General features: G+C 43.7%; 1 protein-coding gene across 2 annotated transcripts in view; it reads right to left on the reverse strand.

Annotated features, from left to right (window-relative positions):
• The window catches only part of LOC132827234 (serine/threonine-protein phosphatase 4 catalytic subunit-like), a 56,711-nt gene that overhangs the window by 15,438 nt on the left and 26,836 nt on the right, over positions 1–14,437 (reverse strand). For both annotated transcript variants that reach the window (XM_060843862.1, XM_060843863.1), the window contains 2 exons: positions 6,487–6,537; positions 4,737–4,838 (listed from right to left, as the gene is read on the reverse strand). In XM_060843862.1, coding sequence (XP_060699845.1) covers positions 4,737–4,838; positions 6,487–6,537 — 153 coding nt within the window. The remainder of the gene's footprint in view (positions 1–4,736; positions 4,839–6,486; positions 6,538–14,437) is intronic.

A 14,437-nucleotide genomic window follows, 5' to 3' on the forward strand; every position in this document is an offset into this window, starting at 1 on the left:
GACCTGTCATAAGATCCATAGATACTGGACTAAAGTAGCAAGTACCCTGACAGAAATTTTAGGAACGGAAATTAGAGTGGACCCTATATCTCTCCTTTTGGGCTTTTCGAACTTTCCCTCCCTGGATATGCACAGGAAGAGATTATTTTCTATTCTCTCTTTCTGTGCAAGGAAAAATATTTTGGTGAACTGGGTGGCTGAGGCCCCCCTGGACTTTCAAACTGGCACAGATTAATGATGGAATGTATTCCCCTTGGCTTCCTTACAAATATGGTGCACCGAAAGACCGCATTATTCCATAAAATATGGCAGCCCTTCTTGAATTACATGAATACAGATATTTCGGCCATTCTAACGAGGCTTTTATTTAATGGAGATTACGAACCTAGCTGCTCCGGGGCCCCTTGGGAGAGGAATCCCGCACGAATACGGGTTTTGTTACATTTGATGTTAACACATTCCGAACATGTATCTCACTACCCAATTTCTACGTTATCCATTGTTTTTCTTTCTTTCTCTTATTTGAATAATGTAAGAGACTTAAATATACACTCTGGTTAGTTGTAGGTTAGATTAGTAATTAGTTGAGCTTTGTTTTATTTTCCTTTCTTGGTATTTTTCTTTGGTAAATTTTGGTTATTATATATTTAAGATTTAATTGTATATCAATGCTTGTACTTGAGTTTTTTTTATTTTTGTAAACTTGTAAAAAAAAAAGTTAAATTTCTAATAAAAATATCTATAAAAAAAAGTGAGCTCGGGCTTTTCACACTGGAGAAAAGGAAGAGAGGTGACTTGGTCGAGGTGTACAAAGTAATGAGAGGCAGAGATAGAGTAGAGATGCCAGAGACTTTTCCCCAGGACAGAAATGGCTGTCACGAGGGGTCATAATTTTAAGCTGATTGGAGGAAGGTATAGGGGAGATGTCAGAGGTAGGTTCTTTATGCAGAGTGTGGTGGGTACGTGGAATGCACTGCCAGAGGCGGTAGTAGCGTCAGAGACATTAGGGACATGTAAGTGACTGCTGGACAAGTATATGGACAGCAGTAAATTAAGGGATGTGTAGGTTAGGTTGATCTTAGAAAAAGATACATGCTCAGCACAACATCGTGGGCCTGTGCTGTACTGTTCTACGTTCTTACTGGTTATGTCTCTGGATCACCAATCCCGAGGTTGGGTGGTTGGCATCTTATGGCTAACTGAGAAACAAGGTAATAATTCTGATCAGATGCCAACTGAGTAGGACAGCTCCCTCACCTTCTTACATTTGATTCTAAACGGTGAAGAGAATTTGAGTAATTAAAAAGATGGCTCTAACGTTCCCATCCTCAGAAGACAAGGTTGAAGTCATCGCAAAGGTCTTCAGTTAAAATTATCTCGTGGATGATTCTATTCAGCGTCTGTGGGAGATGCCTATTGTCACAGATGCAAGTGTCCATTCAACATAGTTCACTTCACTACTGGCTAAAGGCAGTGGGTACAGTGAGATTCACTGGTCATGGCAACAACCTAACAGCAAGGGCGGTCTGTACAGCAGAACTCTCCATTGTCTGAGTCTGTGCAGCAACGTCACTGGCACCTACCCAATGAGGGAGGCTTCCCAGTTACCAAAACAGGTGTAATAAATCTAACCTAGCTAATCAGGGTCTTTACAATTACCAATCAGGTGACAGAAGCAGTCACTAATTGTATCATTCCACACTACTTACTCTTCATTGATCATTCAGGGCACAGTACAAATACAAAACAGCATTTAAAGTCTGGTTGAAGATTTGTAGCTCGGGTGTCCGTTGTTGTGGTTCTGTTCGCCGAGCTGGAAGTTTTTGCTGCAAACGTTTCGTTCCCTGGCTAGGGAACATCATCAATGCTATTGGAGCCTCCTGTGAGGCGCTGCTTTGATGTTTCTTCCGGTATTTATAGTGGTTTGTTCTTGCCGCTTCCGGGTGTCAGTTTCAGCTGTAGTAGTTTGTATGTGGGGTCCAGGTCGATGTGTCTATTGATGGATGTTCTTGCCGCTTCCGGGTGTCAGTTTCAGCTGTAGTGGTTTGTATATGGGGTCCAGGTCCATGTGTCTGTTAATGGAGTTTGTGGATGAATGCCATGCCTCTAGGAATTCCCTGGCTGTTCTCTGATGGTAGTGTTTTCCCAGTCAAATTCCGGAAGAAACATCAAAGCAGCGCTTCACAGGAGGCTCCAATAGCACTGATGATGTTCCCTAGCCAGGGAACGAAACGTTTGCAGCAAAAACTTCCAGCTCGGCGAACAGAACCACAACAACAAAACAGCATCTCACCCAGAGATGTGGAACAAGCACATGAGCGATGCCAACATCTCACCATTCCCCTCCCCAGACCCCTCTTATTGGCATCCTGACTTGGACATCCATCACCATGCCTTCAGTTACAAGTTGCAAAGGCTAGAACTCTAACAGCAATACTCTCAAATTTTCAGCCAAACTGGAGATTAGTCAAAAAATATTTAATTGAATTAACATGTCAAACACTGGCTTTTGTTGTGATTGGGCAAGACTCTGAAGTGTGAAGCTTTCAAATGTGAAGTGTCAGCAACAAGTCTGAAGAAAATGGATAGTGGCTCCAAATGGACAATATCACCGATACACAACCCACAAAACCCGACAGCTCAGCAGCAGGGGCAGTATTTCACACAGGTTAAATATGGAACAATAGCCAGCCATTGCACATTCGATACAACTGAACAGAGAAAGAAATATGGTAAAAGGTATATGTTAAGGGCAGGATAAAAATGGGTGGGCTGGTGTAGATCTGTTGCTCCTACAATATTGAAACTAGCCTGTCTGGAGGTGTAATGACTGCATTTCCTCACTCGGCCATTAAGTGGAGCACTTTGTGCTTCCCCTTAACTTTGAGGCACTGAATCCATGGGCATGTTCCCTAATGTCACAGATGCCAAAGCCTTTCACTGTCTTGTACCATTAGGACAGAATGCACGTGACCAAGCCATCCAATCAGCAGGGCTATATCAAATGCTCACAACCTGTATTCGGCTCGCGTTATTAAATGGACAACACTTCACACTGGGAGCTGGGACCAACTGCAACATCTCAGATCACTAGCCTAGTGGTAATTAGACAAGGGATCGATTCTGTCATCTTCAGTGATTTCATTACTAAGCCCACGGTACTGTCTCAGCAAGGGAACGCCGATTTAAGGTGCACCACAAAGACAGTGTCCAAGAGGGCTGCTTCCTAAACCTCAACACCCTCAAATCTGAGCCAGAAAACCAGTTTTTCTCTCGGCTGCTGGATTGTTGGTGACGTAGTAGCAGGTTGCTAACTGCAGCCTGGATTAGTCCAGAATCAGGAACAGGAATGCACATAGTTCAATTCTAATGTGATTTGAGTTTCCCTGTCAAAAGACAACTTCAGATTCAACAGTGATAATTTAAAAAGAAACATCATTCCTAGCTTATGGAATATGGGTGGCTCAGTGGTTAGCACTGCTGCCTTACAGCTGCAGGGGCCCAGGTTCGATTCCAGCCTGGTCTGTGTGGAGTATGTCTGCGTGGGTTTCCTTCAGGTGCTCCAGTTTCCTCCCACAGTCCAAACCTGTGCAGGTTAGTTGGTTAAGCCACTGTGAATGAAGGGTTACAGGGACAGGGCGTGGGGTTGGGTCTGGTTGGGATGTTCTTCAGAGGGGCGGTGTAGACTCAGTAGGCCAAATGGCCCTTTTCTGCTCTGTAGGGATTCTATGATTGTGTGTGGACATCACCGGCAAAAACAGCATTTATTGTCCATCCCCAACTTCTTTCATGGAGCAAAGGATGCTGAGGGGGTTGAGATATATAAAATTATGAGGCACAGATAGGATAGATTGTGAAAATCCTTTTCCTGAGACATGTCAAAGACTAAAGAGTGCAAGTTTCAGGTAAGGAATAAGTGGGTCGGACGAGATCTGAGAAATAAAATTGTTTGAAATATGGAACATGCCACCTGAGAAGGTGGCAGAGGCAAGTATTCTCAACATTTATGAAGCACTAGAAAGAGTTCTTAAAATGCTAGAGCATGGTAAACTAGGGACTAAGTATTGGTGAATGGGATTGGTGCATGTGGTCTGCACAGACATGGTGGGCTGAAGGGCCTGTTCCAATGCTGTATATGACTTAACTGTGCTCGACAAGGTGGTGAGCTGCCTCCTTGAATTGCTGCAATCCTTGTGGTGTAGGAACAAGCACAAGTGCTGTTAGGAAGGAATGTGCAGCATTGATACTAAGTGAAGGATATTATGCATTTTCAATTCAGAATACAATGTCTGTCCAAGACATGGCCATTGTGGGTAAGGTGGCATTTTGGCAGCAGCCAGTGAGCTGGAGTACAGTTACACGGTATGTGGAGTAACCTGGTGAAAACTACACAGAAAGAGTAGTTAAAGAGTATGCACAGAACGTGATCACATACAGAAATAAACTCCTAAAATTGCAGTAAACCAACAGAAGTAGTTTGGGTGACAGAGGGGGACCCTAGTCCAGGTTCTCTATAGCAGTGCTCAGGGATGACTGGTGGAAATGACATGTGGACAAGTACAGTCTTAGCCACAATGTCCTTAAGCATCAACAACTTAGTCCAAAGACTGGCTGGCTGCTTTAAGGCAAGTACCAGAGGGCAGTCTACATTCATAGGGCTTACTACTACCAGAGTTGACACTGTAAGCTCAAGGGGCCAAGAAAGAGAGTAAATATCAAACCCACTTCCATCTCACCTTCAGCGCCAGTAGCAGCAAGAATGTCTCCACACTGTAGAAACCTCGGTCAACAAAATCTCCCATGAACAAATAGTTGGTCTCAGGAATGTCACCTCCAACCTGCGAGGGCAAAGTGTAGATGACAGTGTCAGTGCAGACTGAGCAAAACAGGTACACTCTTAATCTCAAACTCTACAATATCCGCAGTGACTTGACCACTCGGATCCAGAACTGGCTTGTCCATCGAAGGTAGAGGGTAGTGGTGCAGGGATGTTTTTCAGACTGGAGGTCCATGACTAGTGACGTTTCACAGGGATCCATTCTGAGACCTCTGCCATTTGTAATGTTATAACGTGGAAGAAAATGGAGACAGGTGGTTTCCTAAGTTTGCAGACGACAAAAATCAGGGCAGTTGTGGATCATGTCAAAGATTGTCAAATGATACAACGGGATATTCAGAAATTCAGAAGAATGAGGGGCAATCTTATAGAAACAAAATTATGAAGGGAGTAGATAAGATAGAAGCAGAAAGGATGTTTCCATTAGCAGGTGAAACTAGGACAACTGGGCATAGCCTCAAGATTAGAGGGAGCAGATTTAGAACTGAAGTGATAATTCCCTTGATTGTTTAAAAAAGTAAGGGATACACAGTGTGAGCACAGGGAAGTGGATTTGAGGCCATGAAAAGATCAGCCATGATCTTGCTGAGTGGTGCAGCAGGCTCAAAGGGCCAGATGGCCTACTCCTGCTCCGACTTATGTTCTTATGTACACGGGCAGACAAATGGCAGATGGAGTATAGTCTGGGTAAGCGTGAGGTGCTGCACTTTGAGAGATCAAATGTTAAGTATACAGTTAATGGCAGGACCAAACAGCGCTTATGTACAGAGGGATCTTCGGGTTTAAGCTCCTTGAAAGTGGCCACCCAAGTAGGTAGGGTGGTAAAGTGGGATACAGCAGGCTTATTTTTACTGGTGGGGGAACTGAGTACAAGAGACAGGATGTCATGTTGCAGCTTTAAAAGACTTTGGTTAGGCCACATTTAGAGAATTGTGCTCAATTTTGGTCACCACATTACAGGAAGGATGTGGAGGCTTTGGACAAGGTGCAGAGATGGTTTACCAGGCTGCTGTCTGGATTAGAGGGTATGACCTATTAAAGGAGTGGTGGAGGGGAGACTTGACAGAAGTCTATAAATTAGGAGACACATAGGTAGGGTTGACGATCAGAATATTTTTCCCCAGAGTCAAAACATCTAATACTGTGGGGACATGCATTTAAGGTGAGAGGGATAAAGTTCAAAGGAGATGGGGGGGGGGGCAATCTTTTTTTTTTAAAACAGAGTGTTAGGACTCTGGAATACACCACCAGGGGATATGGTGGAGGCAGATACGATAGGGGCTTTTAAAGGGAATGAAATGCAAGGAATGGAGGGATACGGACCAAAGGCTGACAGGAGGGATTAGTTTGAGTTTGGTATTATGCTCAGCACAACATCATGAGCCCATTCCTGTGCTGTACTGTTCTATGTTCTACCTGCGAGCTCCTACTGCAAAAGGTGGAGACAAGAGACAGTTACCAGCTCATGCAGCCTCACTCAGCCCGAGGCCGAGGAGAGTGAACGGATACTCAGATACCCTGAGAGACACTGGAAGTGAGCAGGATACACGCAAACTCAACACAGATGGACACAAAGCTTCAGGTATTTTTGTGTTCTTAATACAGTAACAGATACAAATCACCACACTCACAATACGCCATGAACGTACCTTAAAGAGCTCTTTGAGATCATAGAACTGCCCGTGGATGTCCCCACAAACCTGCAAGGAGAAACAGCCAGCTTAGAAAATAAATGCTAACAAGACTGTTTCAGGATAAACATCCAAGGGCTTTTTGCCCTCTTCATTCTTTAATGGGATATGGGCTGCGTTGGGCAAATTCTGTCCAGCCCAAGCCTAACTGCCCTTGAACTGAGTGGCTGGCTGGGTCACTTTAAGAGTTAGGTAGGAGAAAGTGAGGACTGCAGATGCTGGGGATCAGAGCTTTAAAATGTGTTGCTGGAAAAACACAGCAGGTCAGGCAGCAAAGGAGAAGGAGAATTGACGTTTCGGGCATAAGCCCTTCTCCAGTATCTCTCAGGGTATCTGAGCATCCGTTCACTCTCCTCAGCTTCCGGCTGAGTGAGGCTGCATGAGCTGGTAACCGTCTCTTGTTTCAGGCATAATCCCGAAACGTTGATTCTCCTTCTCCTTTGATGCTGCCTGACCTGCTCCACTTTTCCAGCAACACATTTTTAAGCTCATTTTAAGAGTCAGCCATATCGCTGTGTCCTGGAGTCAAACGTTGCCCAGATCAGGTAAGGATGACGGATTTCCTTCCCTCGAGATCATTAATGAATCAGATGAACTTTTATAACAACTGATGATATACACTCACATGGTCAACATTAGAAAATCTGGAATCAAAAACAATTTAATAACCAATTTTTAATTCTGCCAGCTGTTGTGGTGAGATTTGAACCTGGGCCCTGACATATCCCTGGATTGGAAGTACAGTGACACTATCGCACCATCCTCCCCAAAGAATCGAAACATTTCTGTCATTCAAAAAGAAACCACATTTAAAAGGAACAAACAAAAATTGTTGAAGAGCTCAGCAAGTGTGGCTGTACTGAGGAAGGGTCACTGGATCTAAACCTCGAACTCGGATTTCTCTCCACAGATGCTGCCAGACCTGCTGAGCTTTTCCAGTATTTTCTGTTTTGTTTCAGATTTCTTGCATCCGTTGTTTCAGTTTCTATTCCACATTGAAAGGGCTGTTTATCTAGCAAGGAAGTAACTTGTTTTTTTTAAATTTATCGTTAAGTAGTTCAGTTTCCCTGAAAACAAATTGGGAAGAACCACAAATACTGCAGGATCTCTCAAACAATACAGGCAGCCCCAATCTGGTGGGGCTCTCAATTTTCTGAGGGAGTTGGGGAGGAACTAATATTCTTTCTGAAACTGGTTAAGGGTGTACTTCACACCTCACCTTACTCGTGACTGGCAGGAGTTAGATTAAGATTCCCAACAATAAGGTAACAGGCCCTTGGACCCAACAAATCCACACCGACCGTCCAAAGAGTAACTCACCCAGACCCATTACTCTGCATTTAAGCCTGACTAATCAGGCACATCCCTGAACACTATGGGACAATTTAGCATGGCCAATTCACTTAGCAGGCACACCTTTGGATTGTGGGAGGAAACCAGAGCACCCAGAGGGAATCCACACAGACAGTCGCCTGAGGTGGGAATCAAACCTGGGTCCCTGGTGCTGTGAGGCAGCAGTGCTAACCACTAACCAGTGCTCAGAGTTGGTTTTTAAAAAACATTGGGGATCCAAGATGGCGGCGACCCAGCAAGACTGAGTCCACAGTGCTCTACCCAAAACTTGGGAAAAGTGGGTTATCCACCCCCACCACACTCACTAAACCATTTATAATAGTTGTTAACCTTAAATAGTTACCTATTAGTACATTTAAATAGTCTAATACTAGCTGGAAAATGAGTAAAGGGAAGGGAACAGGCGGCTCTAAGAAAGCAGGGACCCCTCCCCCACCCTCTCCCTCTTCATCTGCAACAAAGGTGTCTTCAGCCACTTCAGGAGAGTTACCAATGAAGATGAGCTTTGAGGAGATGTTTGCCAGGTGGGAGGCGAAGATTGATGCTTTTATCGATGAGTCTCGGCAGAGCAGAGAAGCACTATCAGCCGAGCTGCAGAAGCAGGGCAGAGACATTCAGGAATTGGAGTGCCGAGTCAGAGAGGTGGAGTCGAAGGCCGCAGCCTCAGAGACTGGGATAAAATCAACAGCCGACCACATCCGTTTTCTCGAGAATCGAGTCCAGAACCTAGAAAACCACATTGATGACCTCGAAAATTGATGTCGTAGAAAAAATATTCGGTTGTTGGGCCTGCCCGAGCAGGAAGAGGGAGGTCAGCTGACAGCATTCTTAGAGCATTGGCTGCCACAACTTTTAAATCTGCATAATGGATCAGGCCAGGTAAGGGTAGAATGGGCCTACCGGGTCACAGTACGTGGGCCCGGCTCAACCCAGCGCCCACGCCCGGTCCTGTTCCAGCTGCAGAGCTATAGGGAGAGGCAGATGCTCCTGGAAGCCTCAAGAAATCTGGGAAAAGATCCCCAAGCTATGACCCACAAAGGATCCAGGATCATGCTGTTCCAGGACTTCTCCCCAGCTTTGGTCCGAAAGAGGAAGGCATTCGATGAGGCGAAGAAGCGTTTAAGGGACTTAAATATCCAGTACTCCTTACGATATCCAGCGACGCTACGCCTTAGCCACGAAGGATCCATATATAACTTCGGATCACCGGAGAAGGCTAAGGAATTCTTGGACTCTCTTAAATAAACTGTAAGAGATTGTGGACGCTGGTCTGCCTTTCCCATTATTTTGGTTTACATCCCTTCATCTTTTCTTATCTTTCCCCCTATGTGTGTATGTATATATATATATGTTGGGGCGTTTGGTTAATGTTGATGGGGAGAGGTGGTTACCTTATTCTATTTTACTTCTGTTTTTAGGAGCGGGATTGTTTTTCTTTCCCCTGTTATTTTGTGGTATTATATTTAAGTATTACATGTTGAGATTGTAATCTTATAGTTATATATGGTATTAATATTCCCAAATATATTTAGATGTGGGTGGGGGTGGGGTGTTCACTGTTAACTCTAGCTTTATATTATATTTGAATTCTCCTCATTTTATTGAGGAACACCTGGGTCAAGGGTGGGGCACTGGTTGGAAGAGGGTAAGATGGACTGTGGGAGAGGAAGTGACGCTCCCTGGGAACAAGGGAGAAAATCTCCAATTCGGAATGTTTTATAATTTTTATACTTAGAAAGAGTTTTTTGTTATATTGTTTTGAGTGTATCAGAGAATCTTTACTTTTGTAAATCTTGTATGCTCCATGCTCGGGATGTTCTAGATAGGGTTTCCCCTCCCAAGGGGTCTCGGATCTGTCCAGATGATTATGGCTGAACAGTCGGTTAAGTGGTGCACCTGGAATGTCAGGGGGAGTAATTCGCCAGTTAAAAGGAAGAAAATATTATCAAATCTTAAGAAGGAGAGAGTTGATATAGCTCTCCTACAGGAGACACACCTGTCGGATAAAGAACACTTAAAATTACGACAGGGCGGATTTGATCAGGCCTTTTTTTCCCTCTTTTAATTCAAAAAGCAGGGGAGTCGTTATCCTTGTCCGGAAGAACTTCCCTTTGAAACTTCTAAATCAGATAAAAGACGAATCTGGACGATATATTTTGATTAAAGCCCTCATAAATGGAGAGGAATATGGGATCTTAAATGTATACTGCCCCCCGGCACACCCCTTTAAATTCATAACGGAAGCTTTTTCAAAACTGATGGCCTTTGGTGCCCGTCATACAATTATAGGGGGAGACTTTAATTGTATTATGGATCCGGAAATAGACAGGATTCCCAAGAGTGCCGCTGGAGTATCTCCCAGATCTAGACAACTGGCGGACCTGAATAAAGAATTAGGATTGGTCGATGTATGGAGATGTCTCCATCCACAGGGTAGAGATTTTTCTTTCTACTCTAATCCACATAAATGTCACACAAGAATTGATATGTTTTTTGCCCCATCGATTTTTCTAAACTCTATAGCAACCTGTAAAATAGGTACTATAGCAATCTCTGACCATGCCGCTGTATACATGGAAACTAAGGTAAAGAACAATGGGACATCTGCTCGGCATTGGCGTATGGACCCCTTCCTGATAAAAGATAGCAAATTTTTAAAGTACTTCTCCCAAGAACTTAAAACTTTTTTAGAAATTAATACTGGTACGGCTAGCAATCCGTCAATGATGTGGGAGACCATCAAAGCTTATGCACGAGGTTTGATCATCTCCTATTCAGCGACCCAGAGGAAAATGAAGGGAGAGCAACAGCGTCTGCTCGAAGCTCGCCTAAAAGCAGCCGAAACAGCATACGCTGATAGACCTTCTATCACAAAATTGCAGAGGATTACAGCTCTTAGGACAGCTTTAAACACCGCGCTTACTCAAACGGCTAAAAGGGAAATATTATTTGCGAAACAAAGATTATATGAATATGGCGACAAACCGGGTAGATACTTAGCATTTCTTGCAAAGAAAAAGAAAGCCCCTCAAACTATTCCGACCATCAAGGAAAGTACAGGTACCCTGACTCATGATCATAAAAAGATCAATGCGACCTTTAAAGAATTTTATTCTGAACTATATAGATCGCAGGATTGTGAAGATAGGATTAGGAGGATGCAGTCATTTTTTAAAAATTTGACCTTCCCGGGCCTGACTCCGGAACAGGTGTTGGCCCTAAATACCCCTTTAACAGTCCAAGAAATACTTGAGGCAATTAGGCAACTTCAGAGCGGAAAAGCACCGGGCCCGGATGGTTTTCAAGCTGAATTCTATAAAGAATTTACAGGAATATTGGTTGACCCACTTATGGATATGTATAATTTTGCGCATAGTCAGGTCTGTCTCCCGCCCACGCTGAAAGAAGCAAATATTTCTCTTATCCTCAAAAAAGGAAAAGACCCAGAAGATTGTGCATCTTACAGACCAATATCCTTACTAAATGTAGACTTTAAAATTCTCTCAAAAATGTTAGCACTAAGACTAGAAAGGGTACTGCCATATATTATAAAGGAGGACCAGACGGGATTTATTAAGGGCCGCAGATCATCCAATAATATCAGAAGGGTCTTGAATATGATCCAAGCCTGTCATCAGGGAAAGATACCAGGAGTAGTAATTTCATTGGATGCGGAAAAGGCATTTGATAGGGTTGAATGGTCATATTTATTTTACACATTGGAAAGGTTTGGCGTTGGACAGGTGTTTACCAAATGGGTTTCAACATTGTATAATGACCCCAAAGCAGCTGTTATTACTAATGGGTTAAGATCGGATGGCTTCAGTGTGGGTAGGGGCTGCCGTCAAGGATGTCCTCTCTCACCATTGTTGTTTACGCTGATAATCGAACCATTAGCAGAAGCCATCCGGACTGATCCTAATATAACGGCCCCGAGGATTGGTACAGGTAAACACAAAATTACCCTCTATGCAGATGACGTTCTCTTATTCCTCAGTAATCCTTTAATGTCAGTGCCTCGTCTAATTCAAGTTATTAATACATTTAGTGCATTCTCAGGCTATAAAATTAATTTTTCAAAATCGGAAGCCATGCCAATGGGTGGTCTGGCTATGATACCCCACCTAATGGACGGATCCCCTTTTCCCTTCCGTTGGTCCCTGGAGGGCTTCTTATATTTAGGTATTTTTATCACGCCAGTATTTGATCAGCTGTATAGGGCTAATTTTGTACAATTAATGGAAAGGATAAGGCAGGACCTCCAGCGATGGAGAGACCTTCCGACTTCCTGGCTAGGGAGAATAGCATTAATTAAAATGAATGTTCTGCCCTGTCTCTTATATCCTATGAGAATGCTCCCGCTGATGCTGCCAAGGCTAGCCCTACGTAAATTATATGGCTGGTTGGGCTCCTTTATTTGGAACCATAGACGGCCCCTTATTAAGCTGAAGAAGCTACAGCTTCCACAGGCAAGGGGAGGACTGGACTTCCCAGACTTTAGGAAATATCAGTTAAGCTCCCTACTAAGTTACATAGCTGATTGGGTTTCATCTGATCCACAATCAATTTGGCTGGATATCGAAGCCTCCCAAGTAAAATACCCACTTATTAACCTTTTATTTTCAGATAAGAGGAAAATCATTACAGACCACTGTAAAAATCCCATAATATTAAACACAATTAAGGCCTGGAATATAATGCGGCAAAATGAGGGTAACTCACATAAAACATCCCCCCATGCACCAATAGGAGGCGCATGGGGATTCCAACCGGAGATTACAGATGCCACCTTTAAACTCTGGAGATCCAGGGGCATCTCATGCTTAGGGGACCTATTTAAAGATGGGATCCTGATGCCCTTTGAGCAGCTGCGTCTGAAATTCGGAATACCTAATGGGGATCTCTTTCGATACTTCCAAGTTCGAGATTATATACAGAGGAAGACTACATTAATAGATAGTCTTTATAAATCAGACAGAGAACGTAATGTCTTACGACCAGCAGGGGCATCCTCCGTTAGTACTAAATACCATTTGCTACATGATGGAGTCTCAGGAGACATGGATGACCTGCTTAAAACATGGGAGCAGGACTTGGGGCTAGAAATCTCTGAGGATATGTGGAATGACATTTGGGAAAATGCTAGAAGAATTGCTATCTGTAACAGAACTCAGGCTATCCAACTAAAGATACTTCATAGGGCCCATATAGCTCCGGCTCGACTGGCAAAATTTAAGGCAGGAGCATCTCCAATGTGTCCTAAATGCAAAATAGAGGTGGGTACTCTTGTACATTGTCTGTGGACTTGTCAGAAAATCCGCAGATACTGGACTAAAGTGGCAAATACCCTGAAAGAAATTTTAGGAACGGAAATTAGGGTGGACCCTGTATCTCTCCTTTTGGGCTTTTCGAACCTCTCATCTCTGGATATGCATGGGAAGAGACTATTTTCTATTCTCTCTTTCTGTGCAAGGAAAAATATTTTGGTGAACTGGGTGGCTGAGGGCCCCCCTGGACTTTCAAATTGGCACAGATTAATTGTGGAATATATCCCCCTTGACTTCCTCACAAATATGGTGCACCGAAAGACAATTATTTTATAAAATATGGCAGCCCTTTTTGAATTATATAAATGCAGATATTTCGGCTATCCTAACAAGGGCTTTTGTTTAGTGAAGATTTCAGACCGGGCTGCTCCGGGGCCCCTTGGGAGAGGAATCCTGCGCGAATACGGGTTTTATTATATTTGATGTTCATACATTCCGAGCATGTAAGAGACTTAGGTATACACTCTGGTTAGTTATAGGTTAGATTAGTAGAAAGTTGAGTTTTTTTTTGTTTTCTTTCTTTCTCTTTTCTTTGTTAAATTATGACTATTGTATATATGATTTAATTGTACATCAATGTTTGTATTTGAGAGTTTTGTTTATTTTTGTAAATTTGCAAAAATGTTAAATTTCAATAAAAGTATCTATAAAAAAAACATTGGTGTTAGGACATCGGCATGTTCCCTCACCTCCACCCAAGACCCCAAAGGGTCTTTTCACATCCTGAGATTTTCCTGCGCATCCACCCATCACAAGTAATGTGCCCATTTCTCTCAATGAGGTCTCCTCTACATAAGGGAGACAGGACACCAACTTGGGAAGCATTTCAGGGAATATCTCTGGGATACACACACACAGCAAACAATCCCACCGCTCTGTGGCTGACCAGTTCAACACCCCCTCCCACTCCCCTAAGGACATGCAAGCCCTGGGCCATGTTCACTGCCAAATCCAAGCCACCCACCAAGTGGCAAAAGAACATCTTCCACCTCAGGGCCCTACAACCACAGTGGATCAACATCCACTCCACCAGTTTCCAAATCTCCCCTCCCACCAACTCACCCCAGATCAAACCTTCCACCTCGGCACCACCCTCCTGATCGCTCCATCTTCCTTGCAACCCACCCACTCCCCCCTCCCTACCAGCCTATCATAATTACCCCCCACCTGCATCCACCAAGCACCATCCCATTTACCTTACCCACAAGCTCTCCCCGCCCCCTTATTTA

This window comes from Hemiscyllium ocellatum, chromosome 24, assembly GCF_020745735.1.
Source record: "Hemiscyllium ocellatum isolate sHemOce1 chromosome 24, sHemOce1.pat.X.cur, whole genome shotgun sequence".
NCBI lineage: Eukaryota > Metazoa > Chordata > Chondrichthyes > Orectolobiformes > Hemiscylliidae > Hemiscyllium > Hemiscyllium ocellatum.